At 49.3% G+C, this 24,994-nt stretch overlaps 1 protein-coding gene across 8 annotated transcripts in view; it reads left to right on the forward strand.

The window, feature by feature from the left end:
* Positions 1-2,576: 2,576 nt before the first annotated feature.
* MSI1 (musashi RNA binding protein 1) overlaps positions 2,577-24,994 on the forward strand; it is a 57,996-nt gene continuing 35,578 nt past the window's right edge. For 4 of the 8 annotated variants that reach the window (XM_060269592.2, XM_060269591.2, XM_060269593.2 and 1 more), the window contains exons 1-4: positions 2,577-3,016; positions 4,121-4,161; positions 4,718-4,799; positions 4,914-4,998. In XM_060269592.2, the coding sequence (XP_060125575.1) occupies positions 2,928-3,016; positions 4,121-4,161; positions 4,718-4,799; positions 4,914-4,998 (297 nt within the window). In that variant the 5' untranslated portion in view covers positions 2,577-2,927. Of the gene's footprint in view, positions 3,017-3,297; positions 3,547-4,120; positions 4,162-4,717; positions 4,800-4,913; positions 4,999-24,994 lie in introns of those variants that run through there. The other 4 variants (XM_035098725.3, XM_035098727.3, XM_035098728.3 and 1 more) reach the window with 2 other exon arrangements.

Consider the following 24,994-nt stretch of genomic DNA (forward strand, 5'->3'; position numbering starts at 1 on the left):
CTTGCTCTGCTTCTGCAGACTGCTTCCTGCAGGACGGGGGGACTGGAAGCCGGGCTGGCTCTGCCATTAGGCAGGATGAGGCTTGCCTTAGGCGGCAGTTTGTTTGGGGCTACTGTAAAAAGGCAGCCATTTATTCAGAGAATTTCTTTTTTAAAAAAACCAAAAAAGTCTCAAAGCAATTATAAATCGCTAAGACAAAATAAACAAAAGCTGTCCCTGCGCTGAGGCCTACAATCTAAATAAAAAAGACAACACAAAAGGAAAATGGAGGGAGGATACCAGTTCCTAGAAACCGGAAGTAGAATGTTCTTGTACTTGGGCCCTCCTTTTGGATTTCCCACAGGCATCTAGTTGGCTGCTGGACTAGATGAGACTCTGACATGATCCATCGGAGATTTTCTTGTGTTCTTAGGTTCAAACACAGTGTATACATACCCTTTTGTGGAGGAAAATGATGTCCTAAAGTGGGTAGTTCACTGGTTAGTGCTTGGTGCTGATGTCAAGGTTGCAGGTTCAATTCCCATATGGGACCAGCTGCATATCCCTGCCTTGCAGCGGGTTGGGCTAGATGATCCTCAAGGTACCTTCCAACTCTACAGTTCTCTGATTCTATGTCCTCACTTGTAGGTTCCCATAGGAGTTGCTTGCTAGAGCTGTGTCCCAGACTTCTGGGCAACCTCCCAGGGGCTGCTGCATGCCAGTGGTGGGTGGAGCCAGATGCAAAAGAGGATGGAGCAATAAATTCAAATGCTACCTTTGTACAGTAGGCTAGTTTTGTACATCACAACCCCTCTGTGAACCTCCACCCAGCCAAACAAGCAGCACCATCAGGATTCAAGGACATATCACAGACAGGGTGAAACACTGGAAGGTGCAAAACAGGGCCAGTAAAGAGTGTGGCTCAGGGAAGAGTTCTGAGGGCCAGATAGAGACCTCCGGAAGGCCACATTCAGCAACCTGGACCTGATGCTTCTCATCCATGTTTTAGGATGCAAACACACCAACATGGAGTCTGGAGATAACACAGATCTGCCAAGAGGCTTGTTTTACTCTTTGTAAGGGACAGGAGTCTTTCCTGCAGTGGTGCTTTGCTGTGGAATCCCCTCCCTTACGAACATAGGCATGTGCCAATGTAGGACATTCCAGCGCCTTTTGCAATTGGCTCCCTAGATTTTACTAGTGCTTCATTCCATTGGGTAACTAGGATACCCTGATTTACCAGTTGAATTTATTTGCTTCCAATGTATTTTAAAACTATTGTACCTCACCCCAAAAGACTTTCTGTGAATACAATATAGAAATGCTTGAATACTACAGTACTTAATAGTATGCTGCTGCTGTCATTGATGGCCCAGATGTGGACTGAAATCAAAGAAAGCATGTTTACCTGCCCACCTGGATAAGAGCTGTCCAGGAGCCAACTGACCAAAGGAACAATTCCAAGCAGAATAAGAAACAAGGACTCATTTATTATCATTAATTTATATAGCACAAGCAATGCACATGGCTCAGTAGACACTTAAAAGTGGTTTTTTTTAAAAAAAATAGAGGCAGATACTTTTGCCAGAATCCTCACGCACACCAATTTAATTACCTACTTCCACACTGAGCTACACACAAAAGTGGTTGGAGGGTCCCATAAACTGCACCATTTCAGACTGCAAGGTGGGAGGTTGTAGGGCTGAAAGCTCCGAGCACTCCATTGTTAGCTGGGCCAGTGATTATGGGAGTACTGTACTGGAAAGGTCTTCACTTTTTCTGATGGCATAGATTCCCAGGTGGGGAACTTATATATACTGTATTGCATTTATATCCGACCTTTTCCTCCAAGAAGTTCATTGAGCTCCCCCTCCTCGCTTAATTCCCACAACCACCCTGTGAGGAGGCAGTGACTGGCCCCCAAGGTCACACCCTATGAGCTTCATAGCAGAGTAGCAACTCAGATCCTGGTCTCCCAGGTTCTAGTTTGACACTCTAACAATTACACCACACTGACATCTCTTACTTGGCCAGAAGCTGCACAACCTTGAGCCCTGTGTGTAAATCAGGTGTGTGGGGATCTGTGGGCCCCTGAACATGTTGCAGAACAACTCCCCCATCAGCTGGAGCAAGCATGTCCCAATGGCCAGGGATGATGGTAGCTGTGCTTCCAACAACACGTGCAGAGGCAAAACCTCTCTGCGCCTGGTGTCTAAATCCCAACAATGGGGGTGGGCTGAGACCCCGAAATGTTGTGGGACCCAAACTTCCAGCAGGCCCAGTCGAGATTGCCACCTATGGGGTTCTGAAGGTTGTGGAGTTGGGAGCGCAGCGCCATGTGGAGATCACCCACACAGAGGTGACTTGTGCCCTTGATCGAGATGGTTAGAAGTGGCAAAAGGAACCCCCCCCCCACTTTTCCCCTCTCAAAGTCCGGCCCGCTTGTTCCAACGAGGTTCCGGACAGGACCACTTTCGTGCGGGGGAAGGGGGGATGCACTGCCCGCTCCTTCGCGGCTCCCCAAACCAAAATGGCACCTTCTCCCTCTCTCACCCCCCCCTCAAAGGCACCACGTTCCCGTCCTTCCCGAGGCCCTCGCGCGAGAGAAGCTCCATCCCGCGCGCCTCTCTGAGGCGGGCCGAGCGCGCGAAAAGGCCGCGCCTGAGGGGGCAACTTGGGCACTGAGGGTCGCCAGGCTGATGAGGCGGCCAGTAAGCTAGCCTAGCGGGCGAGCCCCGCGGCTGCCCCACGAGCGAGCGAGCCAGCCAGCCAGCCGGCCGGCCACCCTCCTCCTCCCTCAAGCGCGCCGGGCCCCCGCCATGTCACATGCTGTTTATTGTTGCCGGCTAGATGGGCTTTAACCCTTTCCTGCGTGGGCTCCCCCGCTCCTGCCGCCAAGCCGGGTTCCAGCGGCGGGGCGAGCGAGGCATGAGGCGCCAGGTGGGCCCATGCAGCGGAGGGAGGAGGGCGACCCTGTCCTCCGCCCGGCGCCCTTGACCATGGACGCCGCCGCCTCCTCCGTGGCCGCCTTCAGCAGGTAGAGCAGGACTAAAGCCCCGCCGGCATCCCCCGGCACGGCCCCCCGCCTCCGGACCCGCCTGAGAGGCCAAGATGGGCCCGGGGCCGGCCCCCCGCCCGCCTTTGTTCCCCGGCGAGGCCTTCTCCCTCGCCGGCCCCGTGCGCCCTGAGCGCACAGCGTTGTTGCGCGCCGCCTTTGCCGCCGCCCTGAGCGCGCTGCCCGGCGGCGGGCCGGCTTTTATGCTCACGCCGGCTGCCGCGGGTGGGAGGAGCCGGGCAGGTTGTCCCCGGCGCTGCTGCTGCTGCTGCCGTTGCCCGGCCTCCTCCTCCTCCTCCTTCCCCATCATCATCTCCACCTCCTCCTCCTCCTCCCCGCCCGGCTGAGAGGGGTCGGGGGAGGGGGCAGCATGGCCTGGCCGTCCGGCCCCTTTTCCAACGCTCAGCTGCCCCGGGAGTGTGGCGCTGCGCCTCGCAGGGAGAAGAGGTCCGAATGGAGACAGAAGCCAGCCAGCCCGGCCTCGCCTCCCCGGACTCCCCCCACGACCCCTGGTACTCGGCCCGGCCCACCCTCGCCTCCGACGCTGCTTCCTCCTCCTGCTCCGACGCCGACGCTCTCGGCCGGCCGGCAGCCTCCCCGCCATGCCCGATTGCTGGCGGCGGCGGCGGCGGCCGGGGCAGGCTCGCTCTCTCCTCTCCTCTCCTCCTCTGCCTGGCTGCGGGGAGCCGCCAACATGGCCGATTCCCCCGCGCGCTCGCCTCCTCCATCCACGCCTCCGCCGAGCCGGGCAGCCCACTCGCGCCCGCCGCATCCCCGGGGCGCCCTGCCGCCGCTGCCGCCGCCCCGATCCACCATCCTGAGCGCTCTGGAGGCGGCGCACACACGCCCCCCCCTTTCCCCAACGCCACGCTCGCCGCCCGCCATGGACGGAGGAGTTCCGGGGGTCCCCCAGGCAGTCTCCCGTCCTCTTCCCCCTGCGCCCGCGCCGCCCTTGATCGGGGGGCTTTTCCCTCCTCTCGGAATACGAAACGCTTAACTTTTATGGCCGTCTTGTTGCTCTCGCGTGCTAATTTAAAACCCCGTGTCTCTCTCTCTCTCTTTGTGTTTTCTTCCCTCTCTCGTTAGCAAAATGTTCATCGGGGGATTGAGCTGGCAAACCACGCAAGGTGAGAGCAAGGCGGCGGTAGCGGCCCGGCGTGGGGAGTATTGGGGCGGATGGGGGGGGGGAGGGAGTTACTGGGCCGGGGGCAGGGGCTCTTCTGGGTTCGGTTCTGACCGAGTCGCACCTGCAACCCAAACTTTCCCAACTCCTCTGACGCCTGTTCTCCTGCCCTTCCCCAAATCTCTGCGATGTACAGAACTTAGATGCGCCTTTTCATGGCGGGGGTGGGGGGGAGCGGGCTTCTCCCATGTGGGTCTTTGTGATCAGCTTTGGGTAAGGGGCGCTGTTCGGACTCGTTTGCAAGGGTTCCCCCCCCCACTCCCCCTCTCTCTCTGTGTGGGAAGCTTCTCCTCGAGCATGCCCCTCTCCCTCTTCTCTCTCCACCTCCAAGTGTTGTAGGATCTACCCCACTCTTTGCCAGCAGAGGTCGAATAGCCCCCTCCCTCTTTTCTGTAAGCTTTGGGGTGGGGAGGAAAGAGGCATCACCCGGGGACACCCCCCCCCACGGAGCTGCCACCTGCCTAGGGGACCCATTTGTGTCCTTCTCTTGTGCTTTGCAGAAGGCTTGCGGGAGTATTTTAGCCAGTTTGGCGAGGTGAAAGAGTGCCTGGTCATGAGGGACCCGTTGACAAAGCGATCCAGGTGAGATGCCCCCACCTCACTCCCCCCCCCCCCCCGCGATCCCTCCTGCACCAGATCCATTCTTTCTAACCAACTTTCTTTCTCTCTCCTTCCCACCTCCTCTCCCTGGTCCAGAGGATTCGGGTTTGTCACTTTCATGGACCAAGCTGGTGTGGACAAGGTACTGGCCCAATCTAGACACGAACTGGACTCCAAGACGGTGAGTCTCCTACTCCCATCTCAAGAGCACTCTCTCTCTCTCTCTCTGTGTGTGTGTAATAACCAGCGACCTATCAACTATTGACTAGAGCTATATTGATCCTGTCTGGCTATTGGGTTTTGAAGCAGGCAGTGAAACCAACGGCTTCTCCAGTCTGTGCAAGGACCTGATGTGTTTCTTGGCTTAGGGGTTGTGTTTTTCAAAACTTTTTAACTCAGCAAAGTTATCTTTGCAGAGCAGTTCTAGGGAGGTAATGAATTGAAAAGTATTGTACTGGGGCAGGCTGAATGTTGTAGGAAAGCCTGTGTGATGCTGGTCGGATATTTTGGAGGAAAGTCAGTGGTGGGGTGAGGGCAGACCCTGCCTAGGCCTTTTGTCTGGCTTGGCCCATGGGGTGCTGCTGGAGCTTTTGCTGAACCTGAGACATACTGAAGGATGCTTGATTTCTCCCTGAAGATTAGGCCTATTCTTTTGGATCTTGGTTAGGCATCAGAAAGTGGCTGGGTTTTTTTTTTCTTTGAGGGGGGATATTTGATTTGGATTTTGGATTTTCCACCTTGGCCTAACCCTTTCAAGCTGGATCTTCTTCCTCCAATATCTGGGGCCTGAGTGGTTGACTGGCAGATCCCCTTCTCACTTGCAAAATAAAAATAAAATTAAGCTCTTTTGGTCCAAGGTTGTGTGGAATGCCAGCTATGATGTTTCAGGGTTCCCTCCCCATTAATTCTGGGTATTGGAAGAAGATTGACAGTGGCTCCGTTAAAGAGGGAGAGTCACTCTGCATATGGTCAGAGACACAGTTTTCAAACATTCCATGGATGTGGCCCTGGGGCTCATGTTCTGGGTCTCAAATGGAGACATGGCTTTACAATGCAATGTTCTTTGCAGTAGCGAAGGCCTTTTTTTATTATAAGAAACCAGTAATTTTCCAAAATAACATATGCAGCAATAAATACATCTAAACAGCATAGCTAAATATAGCAATGCATGATAATTTCAAATCCCAGGTGCAGGTGAGGAGAAGGATTTCTAGAGTATATACCATATCTCTTTTGCGTTTCTCTAACATTTAGGTCACCTTGGGGATTATTTTTAAAAGTAGCATCTCCTAACTTCTGTTACAAATCAGAATGAACCTTTCGTGTGCATCTGTGTCTGGGCTGGGACTTGTCTCTCACCATCTTCCTGATTTAACGTAAGAAATAAAGTCTTTCGAAAGTTGTTGAGAATTAGTCTGTAGGCTTCGCGTTTCTGAGCAGCTTAAGGAGGCATGTTAGTTTCTCTGTGATTGCCAAGTCCCGAAGTTCAGTGGTTCTTTTTGATGACCAACAGGTGTTGGGGACTTCTCTCTCTCTTGTGAAATTGGGGATCTTGTACACTTAATTTACCTAAATGTTTAAAAGTTATCTCTTGTGTACCTTTGCCGTTGTGGCTGGGAGAGGTACCACAAGAAAGCTGAGGTGGGAAGAGTATGTTTGGGGAATCTGCAACCTTTCACCTGGGAGTCATCCTACTGCCCTTGGCAAATGCCCCTCCTCCTAGGAACTGCATAAATGACTTTCTGACATATTTCACCAATCACCACCCTCCCCTCAAGCCTATTTGCATGTTCAGCGAGCAAGAAGACTTGCCCTGGGGTGTGTGCAGAGGAAAGTAGCAGGTCTGGAAGCAAAGAACTAGGAAGGAAGGCGGGGAGGGGGGTGGGCTATAGAAGTGATCAACAGCCAGCACAGCTGTTCCATTCCTATTCCCAACATATGGTGGCACTTTGGTTGTCTAATAACAGAGAGCTGAGTCCAGATCCAACTAGTGTCTTAGCCCAAGTAGATTTGGGACGCTGAGATGGAAAATCCAGATGAGAATACCCAAATTAAATCCACTCCCGACTTTCCAAATTTGGATTTTCAGATTGTGTTTTCTACCGGTACCTCTAGGCCTTAAAATGACTGGACCCCAAATAGTTGGATTCCCCCCTCCCAATTTTTTTTGGGCCTAAATAGGGACTTAAAATGCTTGTTCAAGTTGGAATAAAATAATAATAGTAATAATAATAATAATATTTATATCCCACCCATCTGGCTGGTTTCCCCAGCCACTCTGGGCAGCTTCTAGCACATATAAAAACATAATAAAATGGCAAACATTGAAAACTTCCTGATACGGGGCAGCCTTCAGACTTCTAAAAGTTGCGTAGTTCTTTATCTTTGATATGAACTGTTGTCACCCAGAGCTGGGTTGAGTGCTCTTTTGACTAGTTTGTGAGACCTGTATTGCATCATAGTATAGCATCATAGAAATATAGAGTTGAAAGGGGACCCTTAGCATCATCTAGTCCAACCCCCTGCATTGCATGAGTATTTTGCCTAATGTTGGGCTTGAACCCGTAACTGTTAGTTTTTCACTCTTAGTTTTTCGGGGTGGTGGTGGTGGTGGTGGTGGTGGTGTTTGTTAATGATACACATTTTGGTGATGGATTACAGTGGCTGGGAGTCTTTTACTGAGGTTACTTTTAAGTCATTTTTCCTGTGGTTGAAATCCGAGATATGGGGCTCAAGGTCAGAACTCTGCCTAGAGGAAACAATGTCTCCCCACCCCTTGCAGGGCATGACTTTTAAAGGAACAATTCTGCTCAAAACCCACAAAAACCAAGGGGAACCTATGCAAGTCCCCCTTCATTTTGGAGTGAGGGGTTAACGAAAGAAAACTCTGCCAGTGGCTAATGTCACACTACGTGCCGTTTTAATCCAATTTCTGGTAGAATTCAGTATCCAAGGTGAACAGAAGGCATTCCAAAGGTAGACCTTTCCTTGAGGCTGCCAGGGGGAGTTGCAGAAAAGTTGATCACTGCCCTCCTTTCTTCAGGGGATTGTTCCCTTTCCTGTGTCCAGGAATCTCCTCTCTCTGCCAAATGCATGTGCCCTGTGTTCCTTAAAAGTGTAATGAAAGTTTATCCCTGAAAGTTAGGCACAAGTTTTCATCATTATTATTTTTTTCCTTTTTAACCCTTTAAAAGGACTTGATACAATGAAGCAGGCCATGCAAGTTGTGCTGTGATAAATGGGTTAGTCTTTCAAAAGTCTCTGTTAGTTTGGGAAGAGGATATGATGGTCTACTACTTGGAAGCAATCCTCACCTAAATCACTGAGGTTGCTGTAGGATTGGGTTTTAATAAAGCTAGTCCTATTGGGGTATGTATGCAGAGTAGGGTTTTTCCGGGGTGGGCCGGGCCATCTCCCCTCCCTCTAAACCAGCCTCCAACCAGGTGTCCCCCAGCTGTTCTGAACTACAACTCCCATCAGCCCCAGCTGACTGGCTGGGGCTGATGGGATTTGTAGTCCAAAACAGCTGGAGGGCACTCGGTTGGGGAAAAGCCTGCCTCTGAACTTTGCTACTGTGCCTAATCAGCTAAGCCCATCCTGGATCTCTGTGGGAGCAGCAAGGTCACCCCACCCCTGAAAGAAAGGAGTGAGTGATGAATGAATATCCATGGCGGCTGGCCTAATCCTTGGGAACTGTTTCCTGGGGATACAAAGTGAGATGAAAGCTGTGGTCGCTGATCCCTATTCTTTTCTCTGCCTCCTCCGAACAGTGCGCTCTGTCTCTCTCTCTCTCCCTCTTGTCTCTCACAACCTTGCTGTGGGGCCTCCCCTTCGAGGTGGAGCGGTTGGGGGGAGGGGTTAAGTGAGCCGAGGGAGAGAACAGAAGGGGTCTCATGCTGTACGGATTGGTGGGGTGGTTGGCCGGCTATTGAAATTTCCTGATGTGTCTGCTTTGCTGGGTTGAGGGGGAGGAGGGCAGGAATTGTGGGGAGCAATTTCAGCAGAGGAGAGCCCTCTTTTTCAAAAAATACCCACCCTCTTTTGTTTGGAGCTCAAACCCTTCTGAGCTATCTATCCTCTTTCTCTGCCCCACCTGGGTCAGCCAGTGTTTCAGGTCCTGAGATGGAAAATCTAAACGGCATTACTTACACACACACACTTAACATCTTCTGGGACATTCTCTTGCTCATACCCCATTGGAATGAATGGGAGTTGCAGGAGAGCACAGACTCCCGCCCACATCAAATCTTTCCTAACAAGGCGTATGTAGAATAACTTCACAGTATAGTGGTACTTCGCAAGACGAATGCCTCGCACAACGGAAAACTCGCAAGACGAAAGCGTTTTGCGATGTTTTTGGTGACTCACAAGACAAAGTTTTCTATAGCCGTGCTTCGCAACACGATTTTTTTTTTGCATTTTTTTGCGTTTTTTTTTTGCCGCAGCAAACCGCCCTTGTGTTTATTTAGTTATTGCGTTTATATCCCACCTTTTTTTCCAAAGAGCTAAGGTGTTGTACATGGCTCTTTCTCCTCTCATTTAATTCCCACAGCAACCCTGTGAGGTAGGATGGGCTGAGAGAATGTGACAGCCCCAAGGTCACACAGCGAGCTTCATAGCTGAGTGGGGATTTAACCCTTATCTCCCAGCTCTCCCATACTTTAATGGTGCCTTGAAACTGCCACCTTGCCTTGTTTTATCGCGAGTACACCTCTGCTCCTTCCTTCCTCTTTTTTCTTTTTCTCTTTTAATAACACTTTTTCAGATGTTAGACAAACATAAAGAGCAATCAATCTCTCTCCTCCTTTTTTAAATTAAAAAAGTCTGTTTGAAAACATTGTTGAAAACATGTGCACAACCTTAGGTTGGTGCAAGTTTCCAATACTATTTATTTGTTAAGTGTATATTGTGTTATCTAACCCATGCTAACCCTGGAATTTAGGAAACATTGGAGTAGGGATGTAGCTCAGCAGTGGAGCATTTGCTTTGCACGCAGAAGGCCTCAGATTCAATCCTCAACACCTCCAGGTAGAGCTGCCTGAAGCCCCGGAGAGCCCCTGCCAGCCAGTGTAGACAGAACTGAGGTACATGGACCCCAAATGGTCTGACTTGGTATAAGGCCACTTCCTGTATTCCTAAAACATCCCAAGGGCATCAGGTTGGCAAAGGCTGGTCTTCGGTGACTTGATAGTGGCTTTCTAGGGTCTCAGACAAAGCTATTTCCATTTACCTCCTACCTGATCCTTTTTAAACTGGAAGTGCCCTAGGGTTAAAGCTGAGACCTCCAGGATGCAAAGCCTGTTTTTGTTTTTTTTACCAAGTTCTGAACCTTTTTGGGAAACCTTTTTGGGAAACCCTGGTCCAGACCTGGTCCAGTCTGAGTTCATTGACCACTTTCATGAGCTTATTAAGCTTGCCCCAGTGTTAGAAACTCAGATAGAAAAGCTAATTGGCAAGTGGCATCTTAAACCTAGGTTGCGGTAGCCACAATGGAATGTCTAGTCGCCTTTTTTGCAGTGACATTTATTATTATTATTATTGTTGTTGTTGTTGTTGTTTAGTCGTTTAGTCGTGTCCGACTCTTCGTGACCCCATGGACCATAGCACGCCAGGCACTCCTGTCTTGCACTGCCTCCCGCAGTTTGGTCAAACTCATGTTCGTAGCTTCGAGAACACTGTCCAACCATCTTGTCCTCTGTCGTCCCCTTCTCCTAGTGCCCTCAATCTTTCCCAACATCAGGGTCTTTTCCAAGGATTCTTCTCTTCTCATGAGGTGGACAAAGTATTGGAGCCTCAGCTTCACGATCTGTCCTTCCAGGGAGCACTTTAAAATACAAAGCGTTAAATTATTATTAATTTCATTTCTGTAACGCTTTGTATTTTAAAGGGAAAAAATCTCACAGCAGTTTACGACACATTAAAGCATCAAATAAAACAAACTCAAGCTTCAAGGAAAATATTTCAGATCCTTCTCTAAGTGACATTCGGCTTTCCCCATATTTATTTACCTACTTAATTTATATAGCTGCCCCGTAGCAGAAGTACTCTAGGGAGCTAGTGTGGGGTAGTCATGAAGCTCACTGCATCTTAACCTACCTCACAGGGTCATTGTAGGGATTAATTGAGGAGGGGGGGTGAACCATGTAGTCCCTGGAGAAAAAGGTGGGATATAAAGGCAATAAATAAACTATTCTGATTACCTGCTTATGAAAACTGGAGGGGCCAACCAGATGGAGATGTCAGTCGCCAGCCTGACACCCAGAGAGATCGCCATGTGATCACAGTTGGACCTGTGCCAGTTGCAAAACGCACCTGGCGCCTGGCTAGTTTTGAACACTGCTTATCCCCCAACCCAAATTATTAGAAATGTAAGTGAAATAACATCAAGAAATAGCAATACAATTTTTTTTAGCAGCATGATGTGACGGTTGTGTTGTGTAATTATCTTATTCATCACAGAGGTTTCTCGTTGGCAAGGGAGTGCACTCTGTACATGCCCATGCCCTTGATTTCTGAGGCTCATAGTTCCCGATTAATTTTTGTTGCGCTGTACCCTGTGAACTTCTTTTTCACCACTAGACCCTTGCTGACCCCCTTTCGACCCCCGGGTCTTTAATCACCCACTGCACAGTCCCATTGGCCACTTTAGAGACCCTAGTCTGGGAGGTGTCTCCTGATAGGAAGCTGAGCAGGTCCACATACACTTCCCATGTGACTTGATTACTCTCCAGCTGACTGGCTGGCAGCTTCACATGTACAAATGGGGTCCTGTTGAAAGGCAGAATTGAACTCAAGTAGGCGAAGTAGGCATTCCTCTCTGGTGATGAATCTGTTCCAGCTCATAAGAATGTAAGAAGAGGCTGCTGGATCAGGCCAGTGGCCCATCTGGTCCAGCATCCTGTTCTCACAGTGGCCAACCAGTTGCCTATGGGAAACCTGCAAGCAGGATTCAAGAACAAGAGCCCTCCAGTGGTTTCCAGCAACGGGTATTTAAAAGCATTGCTGCCTCTGACTGTGAGGGCAGATTAGAGCAGGCATCCCCAAACTTCGGCCCTCCAGATGTTTTGGACTACAATTCCCATCTTCCCTGACCACTGGTCCTGTTAGCTAGGGATCATGGGAGTTGTAGGCCAAAACATCTGGAGGGCCGCAGTTTGGGGGTGCCTGGATTAGAGCCATCATGGCTAGTAGCCGTTGATAGCTTTTTATCCTTCATGAATTTGTCCAATCCTCTTATAAAGCCATCTAGGTTGGTGGCCACTACTGCCTGCTGTGGGAGGGAGTTCCATAGTTACACTATGTATGAGGAAGTCCTTTGGTTTTTTTTCCTTGTCCTGAATCTTCCAACATCCAGCTTCATTGGATGTCCATAAGTTCTAAGGTTATGAGAGAGGGAGAAAAACCTTTTCTTTGTGCCATGTATCTTATTATAAACTTAAATCATGTCACCTCTTACTCTCTCTTTCTCTAAACTAAAAAGTCCCAAACCCTGCAACCTTTCCTCAATGGTGTGTGTGTGTCACTCTGTCCCCTTGATGATTTTTGTTGCCCCTTTCTGAACTTTGTCCAACTCTATAATCTCATTTTGGAGTTGAGGCAGCCGCAACTGTACACAGTATTCCAAATGTGGTTGCACCATTCAGCAAGCCCATTCAGTTTTCAGTGTGGCCGTGAAGTGATGAATGAGCCTGTGTGAACCAGCCCTGATGGCTGCTGGCCTCTGCATTTCCCCCTGCTCCCTAGGAGCCTGGAGTGATTTTGAGGTGGAAGAAACTTAAGTGCAGTGTTTCCTCAATGGCCTTTATTTGTAAGCAACGTAGAAACACGCTGAGGTCTGTTTACGCGGAAGTTGAGTCTTAATAGGTACCTTTGCTAGGCTGGAAGATAACCATTGCTGAGGGGGCAGGAGGAAAGTGGGGCATTTTGGATTCAGGGTGAAGCAATTTGCAGCATAGCTGGCACCACAGGTCTTGCCGACGTGTCTTCCGTGGCTCCGCTTGGCTACGGCATCGATTTGGCAATAGATAACCTCAGAGGATGATTCCAGCAAGTTAAATGTGGTTACACGGGCTTTAACGGTAATTACACAGTGTTTGGAGCGGTAGTAGGATTGCGAGGAAGCGGATTGTGCCCTTGGCCCCCCCCCCTGTAAGGTCACTAGTCTTCATGATTAGAAGTGAGAGCAAAGGGTATTGGTTCAATAAGGTGCCTTTTAAAAAACTCTGCATACAAATAGGGTTCTGGAGGTATTGAGAGTGCTTCACTCAGTAGCCCTTACAATAGCCTTGTGAGGTTGGACAGTCTTATCCCCCACCCCGAGGGAAAAGCCAGACCAAAAATGAGTACTGTGGGTTGTTTTGCAGGGAGGATTGGTCAGAGGACGAAGAGTTAAGGACCTCATCCTGCCTGCCAGTCCTTCCCTGCAAGCAGGAACCCCACCCCCAAAATATTAGTAGCTTTATTTTTTATTATTACATTTGTATCCCATCTTTTTCTCCAAGGAGGTCAAGGTGGCATACACTGTTCTCCCCCATCTCATTTGAGCCCCCACAACAACCCTGTGAGGTAGGTTAGGCTGAAAGGCTGTGACTGGCCCAAGGTCACCCAGTGAGCTTCACATGGCTGCATGTGGATTTGAACCCTGGTCTCCCAGGTCCTAGACCAGCACTCTTAACCACTGCACCAGGCTGAGGGACGCTTGGGTGTGATGTCATTCCTCTCTGATGCCACCTAGTGGTGGAGGCATGACTCGCACCAGCAGCTTCCTGGCGCACATCTCCCCTCCTTATGCACAGTTTTGGGTGCCCCGTCAGATGCAAGGGGAGAGGGCAGAAGTGCCTTCCTCCTGCCCTTTGGGTCTCTGCTGAGTGTCCACCTGGCTGGGTTGAGCTGCTTATTTCAGGAACTGTGGACAGCCAGCCTCTGCTTTCAGTTCCCAGCTAAAGCAATGCACTGGCTGGCCTGTCATAGGAGGTTTATGGGGTTGGTTATAAGGCCACCTGAGATAATGTTTCCAAAAGAACTCCAGGCATGCTGGAACACTGCTGCATAAATATTAACAGCAATTATGGTGATGATTAGGGTTGCTCTTAGCTGGGAGGTGAATAACTTCTCCCTCAGCCCTGGTTTGCATGGATGTATTTTTTGGAGAAAGGAAGGAGAGGGAGGGAAGTTTGCCCAGCCTTGCATATAAGTTACGAAAATGACTAGCCTGCAAAAAAAATAGTAACCAGACAGAGAGCTAAATTTCTGTGCTGGGCTTGTGGAGGAGGGGCTCCACTCCCCCCATCCTGAACCTCATTGGTTTCTATGCTGGCCTGCTGGTACATCTGCCCAGGACGCCATGCACTCACCTGCCTGCAATTCCTTGTTGCCTGTGGCTACCAGCTTGGTGCTTAACCTGATATAACCTTTATGTTTTAAATCTGAGATGGCCTTCACTTTTCATAATCTGTTTGCAACTAAATGCCCAACTTAAATTTCTAGACTTTGCTGCAATCGGATCAGGTGACCCTGAGAAAGAGCTGAGCAAGTAGTAGCCAATATGGTTCCCCTCTAGATGCCGCTGGCTCTAAACCTCCCTTTATTCCTGACCTTTGGCCATCCTGACTGGGACTTGCGGGAGTAACTGTAGTCCAACAATGGCTGGAAGTGATTGGCTCTCACTGCGGGATGAAGACTGGGAACTCACAGCACCGTTTCTGCCAAAGGCTTTAATGCAAAAGTCAACAGGTACATAAGAGGCATGGGGCTTCAAAAGGCTATCTGCGCAGCAGCGTTTGAAATTCACCAGACTCCAGGCACATTTTGCACCTGGCTCTTGGCCACTTGCAACCAAGTGGAGATGCCCAGGCGCCAGGATGTCACCCAATGTCTCCACCATCTGGTGGTGCATGCCTGGGGATCCTTGGATCTTGCCTGTTTTCATACACCGGCAACATATCCTGTAGAATTCTATCCGTTACATTTTATCTGCACAATCAGAATGAATTTCAGGAACTAAAAAGTCATGTTGAAAAGTACGACTTTTGAGCCATCTGGCCCCCAAATTGCAACTAGGCATTCTGTTTTGGCAACTGTAGCCCTGGTTAAAGGAGCCATTTGATGCCTAGCTTATATATCTGAGTTTCTAATACTGTATGCACAGCAAACAATCCAAGTCCCGGGTCTGGGCAAACAAATGGGCACTCCTTTGAGTAGGTCGGCTTTTCAAGGCATCTTCTCACTGGTGCTGACTCCAGCATTTCCTTGGAGATGGGAGTGAAGTCAGGACTGGCTTTGCATTGGTCTTTCAGTTTCATCTCTAGGCGGAAGGGGCTGTTTAATGACAAGAGGCAGCATCAGGGATGGCTCCATTGCAGGTCATTTGGGGCTTGGGATATCTAGTGTCTTGGAGGAAGAAGGTTCTTCCGTCAGCCTGCTTGGGCCCAAACTCCCTCTCCCAGCCCACTGGGCTCCTCCTCAGGCTCAGTCACCGACTGAGGTCCCTATCTATCCTCCCCAAGTTTGCTAGGAGCCTCACAGTGAGTCATCCAGCTCCAGCTCCACAGTCTCCCCATTTGTCTTGCGCATCCGGGTGCCCTCTCCATGGCATCTTTTGCAGCGGACTCATGACAGGAGGGAACTGTACTGGCAGTCCTTGAGCCAGACAGATTCATGGAGGGCAAGTTCTGTGAACAGTTATTAGCAGGGTCAGCTAGTTAGAACCCCTGTGTTTATGACATACTTGTTTCATAAAAATTATATACTGCTTGATTGTTTAAAAACAGAACAAATATTATGTGGCACCTGTAAACAATACCAGTTCCGCAGATTAAAGCCAGATTAAAGACTAGGTGTATGGTGTATGGTGTAAGGTGATCTTGCAGGTGTGTGTAAAACCTTTAGCCTCCCAGATGTTTCTTGGGACTACACCTTCTATGGGCCTTTAACAGGTGATGCACCAACTGGAAACAAAACAGAAGCTTTTGCAGACACAAACAGTGTCAAATGTGGGATTGTGTATAAATTTTCCTGTGCCATTGTGAGCACCAATGTGGTTAGAGTGTTGGACTAGGAATTGGAAGAGACCAGGGTTCAAATCCCCATGCAGCCATGAAGCTCACTGGGTGTGACCTTGGGGGCCAGTCACCCACTCCCAGCCTGTGCCTACCTCACAGGGTTGTTGTGAGGATAACTAAGTACACCACCTTGAGCTCCTTGGAGAAAAAGGTAGGATACAAGTGTGATAAATAACTTAATCATGAGCAGGTGTCGTCAGGAGTGTGCAGTGAAAAGGATGTATGGACAGGCCCCCAAGGGCATTTGAATTTATTTTTTATTTTATTGTGTTTACACCCCACTTTTTCCTCCATAGAGCACAGGCTGGTATACACCGTCCTCCCGCTCCTTATTAATCCCCTGTGGGGTAGGCTAGGCTGAGAGGCAACGACTACCCCACCTCCAAGGTCAAACACACTGAACTTCACGCCCTTGTGGGGATGAATATTGTAGCTGAATTTTGGTGCTTTTAAGTTGAACCCAGGATCAAATAAGGTAACCAATGCAAGTGATACATGAACCCTGTAAGATAATACGTTAAATGATCAGGCGTGAAAGAGTTGAGTAACGCTTTGCCAGGCTGAAGCGGGCCGCCCAACCTGACAGCCATTTCCTGTACAGTTCTTGCAAAAAATGCTGTTTGCTTCTTGGGAGCATCAAACACAACCTTCCTCTTCCCCAAGATAGTTCTTTATACTCTTTGCTTCCATTTTTCCGTGTCCTGACTCCAATCCCTCCAAGCGCACCCTGCATTGCTTCCACTTCTTAAATAACTTGCTCACTTCTTGTTACACCTTCTCTAGCCCCTTCTTTTTTAAAAAAAAAAATAGGCAAAGGAAAACCCTCCCAGCCTCAGTTTGCCTCCAACACTTGCTAGCCTGACGGTCTAGCTGCATAATTTGAATAACAGCCGGCCTCACCCAGCTTACAGCAAGCAGGCTCTCTTTTCTGCCTAGTGAATTGTGCTGGGAAAAGGAAGGCCTGGGTTAACTTTTGTTGAAATAGGGGAGTATCTTCTTGGCAGGAGCTGAATGTCTCTGGCTGGGAACTGAACAAGACAGGGGACAATTGTTTGTGCTTGGTATCTTCCATCAGCCTCCTGCTGTCCCGTGGGGCCTTGGAAACTCACTGTGGGCTTTCGCTAATGCCACAATGCAAAGGGATTGAGTGTGTTTTTGTTTGTTATGTGTTTTAGACACTTGTCTCCTACCTATTCTCCCTCCCTCCCAACCCTCCCTGAACAAGGGTGTGCTTGTGTGATTATAAGCGTTCAGGGATGATCGGGAGCAGAGGTGGCCCTGGTGAAACACAGAAATGATTGAAGAGTATTGGAGCATCTTCTGTACAAGGAAAGGTGGCGCAGCAGCCTTTTGCCAACCTGGCACCCTCCAGTTGTTTTGGGCTACAACTTCCATCACCCTCAGCAGCATATGGCTTGTAGGCTGGGGTTGATGGGAACTGTAATACAAAACACTTTGAGGGCAGCAAGTGTGGAGTTCTTTAGTTTAGGGGCGGGGAAATAATAATTTTGGGGTGGTGAAAAGGTGTCTAAAATCAATGGTGTGGTGAGTGGAAGGCGACTCTGTTTCTCCTCTCACAGTAGCCGGCCACTTGTGAAAACTTATTGAGGAAAGGGGCACAGAGCAACCTACTTCTTCCCCTCCGCACACAATTGACTGATGGGGTCTCCTTGCCAAGCTATGTGTTTTTGGCGGCACGCCTGGATGCTGGTTTTAAACAAAGGATTAGGCAAATCCATGGAGGATAGGCGTAATTTAACGGCTCCTGGCCACAGTAGTTAAATGGACCAATCCCCTGTCGACAGGAGCACTGCAGCTCTGATGGACCTGATGATAGGGATGAAGAATCAGGGCAAGGCTGCTTCCCTACCTGTGAACATCCAGCTGCAGCTATTTGCTTACAAAACCTACAAATTTTAAAACAGGAAGTAGGATGTTAGAGCAATATTCATAGTGGAAAGAAACATAGGAAGCTGCCTATTGTAGCTGGTCCATGTTGCTCAATATGACACTGACTAGCAGAGGCTCTCCAGTGTTTCAGACGGGACTGTTTCCAGCCTCACCTGGAGGTGCTGCCAGAGATCTCATCGGAGACCTTCTGCTGGTAAAGCAGATGCTCTACCGCTAACTTATGGCCTTGCCCCTGAAAATAAAGGTTCTTGAATAAAGCTGCTTCATGCCAAGTCAGACCACTAGTCCTCTAGCTCAGGATTGTCTACGTTGACCGGCAGTGATTCCCTGGTTTCAGGTGGGGATCTTTCCAGGTCGTACCTGGTGATGCTGTTGGGGATTGAACCTGGGACCTTCTGCATGCAAAGCAGGTGCTTGAGCACTGAGCCATGGTGCTCTCCCAAAGACCTACTGAAATAAAAGGTGCCTGAAACTTAGCAGGGCTGGTGGCTGGCTGGTTTCTGATGGGATTGATTGCCGTGGAGTTGGACCCTCTATGGTGCAGGCACAACTCCTTGATGGCACGAGACATGCTTCTGGATCATGGGGGAACCACAGTGCTCCTGCAGGTGTTCTCAGCTTGTGACACAATAAGGGTGAGGCAGTCCTTAAGGTGTATCCTTAAGGCAGAGGTTTTCAAACTTTTCGAGTCCACGGCTCCCTTTACCAACTTCATTCTTTCTGCAGCACCCATGTGGGGCTCAGGAGCTCAGTTATGGCACCCCTGCCTGCAGAGCTGGCAGCCTCTCGCCCTTTTTCAAACACCCTCGCTTGTAGAGTGTTCCCTCTCCTCTCCCTTCTCCTTGGGAGTCCTCTGGGCAGCTGCTGCTGCTGCTGCCTCTGGTCTCTGAGCTGCCCCACCCCACCCCAAAGAGAGGTGCCTCCTCACGCTGCCCCACAGGGGCCTGGGACTTGTCTGTCCATTCCCAGCAGCAAGGGCTGGAGGACTGGCTGGCTGGGATCCCTTACCCGCTTGCTTGCTTGCTTGCTTGCTTACTCACTCTGAGGCCGCCTCAGCTCCTGGCAACCAGCACCACCTGACCAGCCCCAGAGGCACCATTTGCCTGGGGAGCTTGTAGCCAGGGCTGTTGCACAAACAGCCACACAAGTCTTTGGGAGGCAGAGACACAAGAGGACATCAGAGGAGGAAGGGAAGGAAAGAGGAACAGAGGCCATTGTTGCCCACGGCACCCCTGACCATCATTCAAGGCACTCCAGGGTGCCATGGCACACTGGTTGAAAACGCCTGCCTTAAGGTGTATGCAAAGCTGCTCAGGGGGGTTTGTACACTAGTACAAGGACCTTTAATACGGATGAGAAGCCACTGCAAATCTTTTAACTCTGGCTAGTTGGGCACTGTTGAGAACAGGTACTTTCAGCATCGCATCTGTTGCTGTGCCTTTGTTGGCATGTGGCCCTTGGAAGGTTGCCAGTTGGGGAATGCAGCCCTCTGGCTGAAGATGTTTTAACACCCCTGCCTTTACATGCCAAGTCTGGGTGATATCCAGAGCTAGTCATACTCAGATCCTTTGAAATTTATGGCCACGGTGACATTAGGAATTGGTGTAAAAGGTGCCTTAGGGATAAGCAAAACAAGATTGCAATAAGATGGGCAGGTGTATGAACAAACACTACTGATAGCCACTGTTGTGGCTACCTCTTCTATTCCCTGGCGGCAGGCTGTGATTTTCCCGGGCAAAAGAATTCTGCCTTGGTCAGACCCCATATGGAGTCTTGGGTACCACAGTTTAAGATATTGAAAGCTGGAACAGTGCGGGACCAGAAATTCTTGAAAGATTGGAGTAAATATACAAGTTATTTGAAAAACAATTGGAATCAACTGACTACGCTTGTAGGATTACAGGAAGTTTTGTAAGGAGAACTATTTGAAATATTACAGAAAAAATTTAGGAGAATGGACTTTAACTGATGGATTATTAGAAGTAATAGTTAAGATAATGAAATGCAAGATTAAGAGATGAAGGTCAAAAATCACTAGACGTGGTTGATGGAAGTCCTAGGCTTATAGCCAAAATGTTGTATAAGATGAGAGGAGATGTTCTGTTTTGTTTGGAAAATATATGTAAAAACTAATAAAAATATATTAAAGAAAGAAAGAAAGCTGGAACACGTGCAGAGGAGGGTGACAAAGATGATCAAGGGTTTGGAATCCAAGCCTTATGAGGAATGGTTGAGGGAACCGGGTATGTTTAGCATGGAGAAGGCAATGGGGTGATATGATAGCTATCTTAAAATATCTCAAGGGCTGTCACATGGAAAATGGAGAAAGCTTGTTTTCTGCTGCTCCAGAGGGTAGGACCCGAACTAATAGATTCAAATGACAAAGATTCCAATTAAACATTAGAAAGAACTTTCTGGTGGTCAGAGCTGTTTCACAGTGCAAAGGATACCCTTGGAAGGTAGTAGACTCTCCTTTGTTGGAGGGTTTTAAACAGGCTGGATGGCCATCTGTCAGGGATTCTTTAGCTGCGACTCCTGCTTTGCAGGGGGTTGGACTAGAATGACCCTTGCAATCCCTTCCAATACTACAGTTCTACGAAATGTGCTTGCGCAAAAGTCCAACCAGGAGCAGCAATGGTTGTAGCAAACTGTGTGGTCTTTGCCGATTGAGCGTTTGCTTGCGTATGTGGGGTACCTGCCCTGTGGGTAAGGTACACACTTGTCTGCCTGTCAAGGCAGGGAGGAAGAGTTTTGGAGCAAGTCACAACATTCTCATATGGCAAAGTTTTTTTTTCCTTTGGGGGTGTGTGTGATCGTGGAGACTGGTACAAAGTGGGAGTGCTGCCAGACTTTGCAATGTGGCTGCCCCCTTCCCTTACTAAACAGTGGGGCCGGGTGCTCTGTCCTGGCACCCCCAGCTTTTAAGAGTGGAGTTGCTGATGAGTGTCTTACGTCTGGAGTCACCCAGCAAGGGTTGTAGGGAGAGAAGCATTTGCAATGTGCTCAATTCCTGGTCTGGAGCCAGGTGGCTTGGTGCAAAGTGTTCTCTTTCCTTTGCACAAAGTGCATCTTCTTTATAGTGTCCCATCACCAGAGTTCCTCCTTGTGTGGCATGAGGGAGGGAGAGAGCAAGAGCATACGGGACATCACCCTGTGTGGGCTCTTTATATACTGGTGCTATGAATTGCAATTGGTTCTTGAATTGCACCATAGCCTATTGTGCATTCAGAGATGTGGGCAGGGTCATCCCTGGGTCAGGGTCCTTACATCATTGTGGGGGTGGCTATTATTATCCCCTCTCCTGAGGCCAGTGGGAAATACATGTCTTGCGTTCAGGGGTGTACCTAGGGGTTGGTTAGGTTGGCCCTGCCAGTGGCTCAGGCCCAGGGGTGTGTGAAAAAATTACGCCTCTCCACTCTGGCTCAAGAGTGCCTAGGAGCCTGCCTGTGTGCTCCCCGGGCTGCTCATCGGCTGTTCTGGGTGGCTGGGAAGGCACAGAGCCTCCTCTGAGTGCCTTGGTAGAGGAATCTGGTCACAAGTGATGGACGGACGGACGGACGGGGACCGATACAGCTCCTTGCCAAGGGTGCAAGGGAGCCTCGGTAAGCCTCTATTTGTGCCATGTCCTGGTTTCTTGTAAAGATACTCTCTGGTGATGGTGATGGAAGGATGTAGCAGCCTTCATCAACCTGGTGCCCTCCAGATGTTTTCGACTACATGTTAGCTGGGTCTGATGAGAGTTCTAGTCCAAAACATCTGGAGGCTGCCAGGTTGATGTAGGCTCGGCTGCAGCATAAATTTGATGTCCCATCCTGTCCGTGACTCCACACCATTTTAGGCACCCCACAGGTGGATCTTTGGTAGAATGTCTGCACCTGTGGAATGTTCTGCTGGCATACCTGGGCAGTCCCACTGGTGCATCTGTCATTGTGGCAGCAGGCCTGGTATTCCATCAGTGTAGCACCCACCAGATCTTATAGCCCTTCATCCAGCACTTGCCAGTGTGGCGTATCAAGTGGTTTTTTTCCTCCCCTAATCAATAGCCCTATTCAAATACCTTTGGGAAGAAAAGGGGAAGAGAGGTAGATGGGGGGAGGGAGAGGTGGGGTGGGGTGGGGCCGGGTGATGATGTTTCTATTTTGCTTAATATATGTGTGGGGTTTTGTCAGCGTCGCTTGTGTAGGTTCTCTGCTGTTCGCTTGTGTTCCTTTGGTGGTGAAAAGTTTTTTAGTTTTTTAAAAAAAGAATACGATACTTTTATATGGTGGATAAATTAATGCGGCATACTTTCTGAGTTTGATTCTTTGTATTAAATATAAGCCCAGTGAATGTGCCAAAACGGAACAGTTTCTGATTCTGGCAAGTTTTTTATTCAAAAATTTCCAGGAAACCCCACAACACTAGGTAAGGTAGTATTTCTGATGCACAGCTTCTCCTCTCTGATATAGGATTACTCTGTAAATCAGTTGAAACACTATTGCAGCATAAGCACCATTGGTTTCTGTAGGACTTCCTCACAGAGAAGGATGCATGGCAGCCTTCACCAGATGTTTGATGCTGTCCAGATGTTTTGGACCCTCCCAGCAGCAAGCATGGGCAGTGGCTAAGGATGATGGGAATTGCAGTCCAGCAACACCTGGAGGGCACCACTTTGACTACCTTAAACTACCAGTGACAGTGAACTTAGAAAACCCAGCTCCTATCTGTGCCCCCTGATGCAAATCAGATCAAAATTTGGGATGGGAAGCATGGTAAGACTTTGCAGCAACTTGGAATGGCTCTGAAGGGCCTGAATTCTGCACCATAAGCGACAGAAAAGGAGACAGGAAAATAAATAAGGGGCAGTGGGAAGCGGGACGTCTACAGCAAGGCATTCCCCCCCACCCTTCAATCCTTTGGAGTTTGCTGAACTGGTCTGAAGGGAGTGAAGGAACCCACAGGATTGTTCTAGCTTCACACTGAGCTGAACCTGTTGTTTCAAAGCACCAGCCTCTGTTTTTGTCTGTCTGTCTGCCTGCCTGCCTGTTTGTTTGTTTGAACCATTTTTACCCTGCTCCTCAGCCAAAAAGACTCCCAGAATGGCTCGCATACAGTCAATTAAAAACAAGACAGTTCTTGCCTGCTGGCTTACAATCTAAAAGGCACAACACGGAGGGAAGAGAGGGGAAAATAAGCAAACTCAGGCACCAATTCTTATACTGTACAGCAGTTCTTATCACGATGAGCTGACATAGAAACAGTTCTGCAATAAGAAGAAGAAGAAGAAGAAGAAGAAGAAGAAGAAGAAGAAGAAGAGGAGGAGGAGGAGGAGGAGGAGGAGGAGGAGGAGTTTGGATTTGATATCCCGCTTTATCACTACCCGAAGGAGTCTCAAAGCGGCTAACATTCTCCTTTCCCTTCCTCCCCCACAACAAACACTCTGTGAGGTGAGTGGGGCTGAGAGACTTCAAAGAAGTGTGACTAGCCCAAGGTCATGTGCCCAGCAGCTGCATGTGGAGGAGCGGGGAATCGAACCTGGTTCACCAGATTACCAGTCTACCGCTCTTAACCAGTACACCACACTGGCTCTGGAAGGAAGTGATGCTGAACTTAGTGTGGACACCTGATCCAAAAGTACCCCTTTAACCCCATCAAGAGCAGGCAAGCTCCCATCCTTCTGGAACAACTGTCTGAGTTAGGGTTGTCTTCCCTTCTAGTTTTTATCAGTCAAGTGGGGCAAGGGTCCAGAGTGCAAGTGGTTGTCCTGGTTGATTACAAGCACCATGTCCACATTTCTCAAGCCTTACTAACTGAAACTCATCCAGCACAACAGGACTAGACAATGCTCTAGACTCAAGATTCATTTGCTGGAACAGTGGAGTCATGGTCCTTGGAGGATGCAAACGAATTTATCTTCAAAATGCTTTGCAAACAAAGTCACGGTGAGCTACCATCGGTTCTGCCACCTTCTTTGAGCCGGAATGTCAAAGCCCCCACACTACCCGCAAAAGCTCTGCTTGAAGGCACAATGAGAATGCAAAGGAGACAGCAACGTATGCCTTCTTTTCTGGCTCGATGAGCTTTCACCAGTGTTGGCTTACCTTCGCCTGGAGTTTTCCTCCATTTGCATTCAAGTCATCTCCCAGCTTTGTTTCCTTGCCCTAAGCTCTGGAATATACTAGGGAACCAAACAGGCTCCACGAAGTGGGAGAGGGTCACTGGCCCAAGCCACTTGGATATTCCAGAGATTGGCCAGGGCTTCAAGAACAGCACCAATCACATCTGCCGGAAATCCCCAAGAGCCATCTGAAAATCCGTTGGACCCATCAACTTTAAAGGATGGTCTCCGACCTGATACTGAAAGCCTAAATCTCAGCAGGAAGTGATCTGACCATGACAAGTGACTGGCGTCAATATCCCCTCTTCCTGCCCAGTTGAGAAAACAAGGTCCAGAGTTTGGCCTGCCACGTGTGTTGGGCTGATGAGAGGTTGGCACAGCCCCATGGTCGTCATGGCAGCCATGAAGTCCTGAACCATCCCAGAGCAAGTCGCCTTGGCATGGATGTTGATGCCCCCCCCTCCAGACCAGCAGTCTGGGAGTCCGCAACACCCCCTCTGAGACCAGTTCTGTCAGTTCAGGCAGGGAGATTGATGGGCAGCAAGGCAGGTTGTAAACTAGCAAAGTTACAACAGAAGGACATGTTCTACGCCAGGGGTCAGCAAACTTTTTCAGCAGGGGGCCGGTCCACTGTCCGTCAGACCTTGTGGGGGGCCGGACTATATTTTGAAAAATATATATGAATGAATTCCTATGCCCCACAAACAACCCAGAGATGCATTTTAAATAAATACATTCTACTCATGTAAAAACATGCTGATTCCCGGACCGTCCGTGGCCGGATTTAGAAGGCGATTGGGCCGCATCTGGCCCCCGGACTTTAGTTTCGGGACCCCTGTTCTATGCCTCCTGGTTCTTACAGAAGCCCTATTCTTAAGGAAAGAGGGATACCCCGTATACCTGCCCCAAAGTATTTGGGGTAGAAGAACATTAAATCTGACCATAATAAAGGCTCTGCGACATTCAACAACATGCAGATTCCTAAGGTATGCAGATAAATGGAATGGATGCTCAGAAGAGATGCCCAAGGAGTGGGGTGAGCAGGTTGTCCCTGAACAAGACCTGTATTGTCTAATCCTCTTTTTAAAGCATCCGAATCAGTGTCCACC

The sequence above is a fragment of the Zootoca vivipara genome, chromosome 16 (assembly GCF_965207765.1).
Source record: "Zootoca vivipara chromosome 16, rZooViv2.hap1.1, whole genome shotgun sequence".
Taxonomy (NCBI): domain Eukaryota; kingdom Metazoa; phylum Chordata; class Lepidosauria; order Squamata; family Lacertidae; genus Zootoca; species Zootoca vivipara.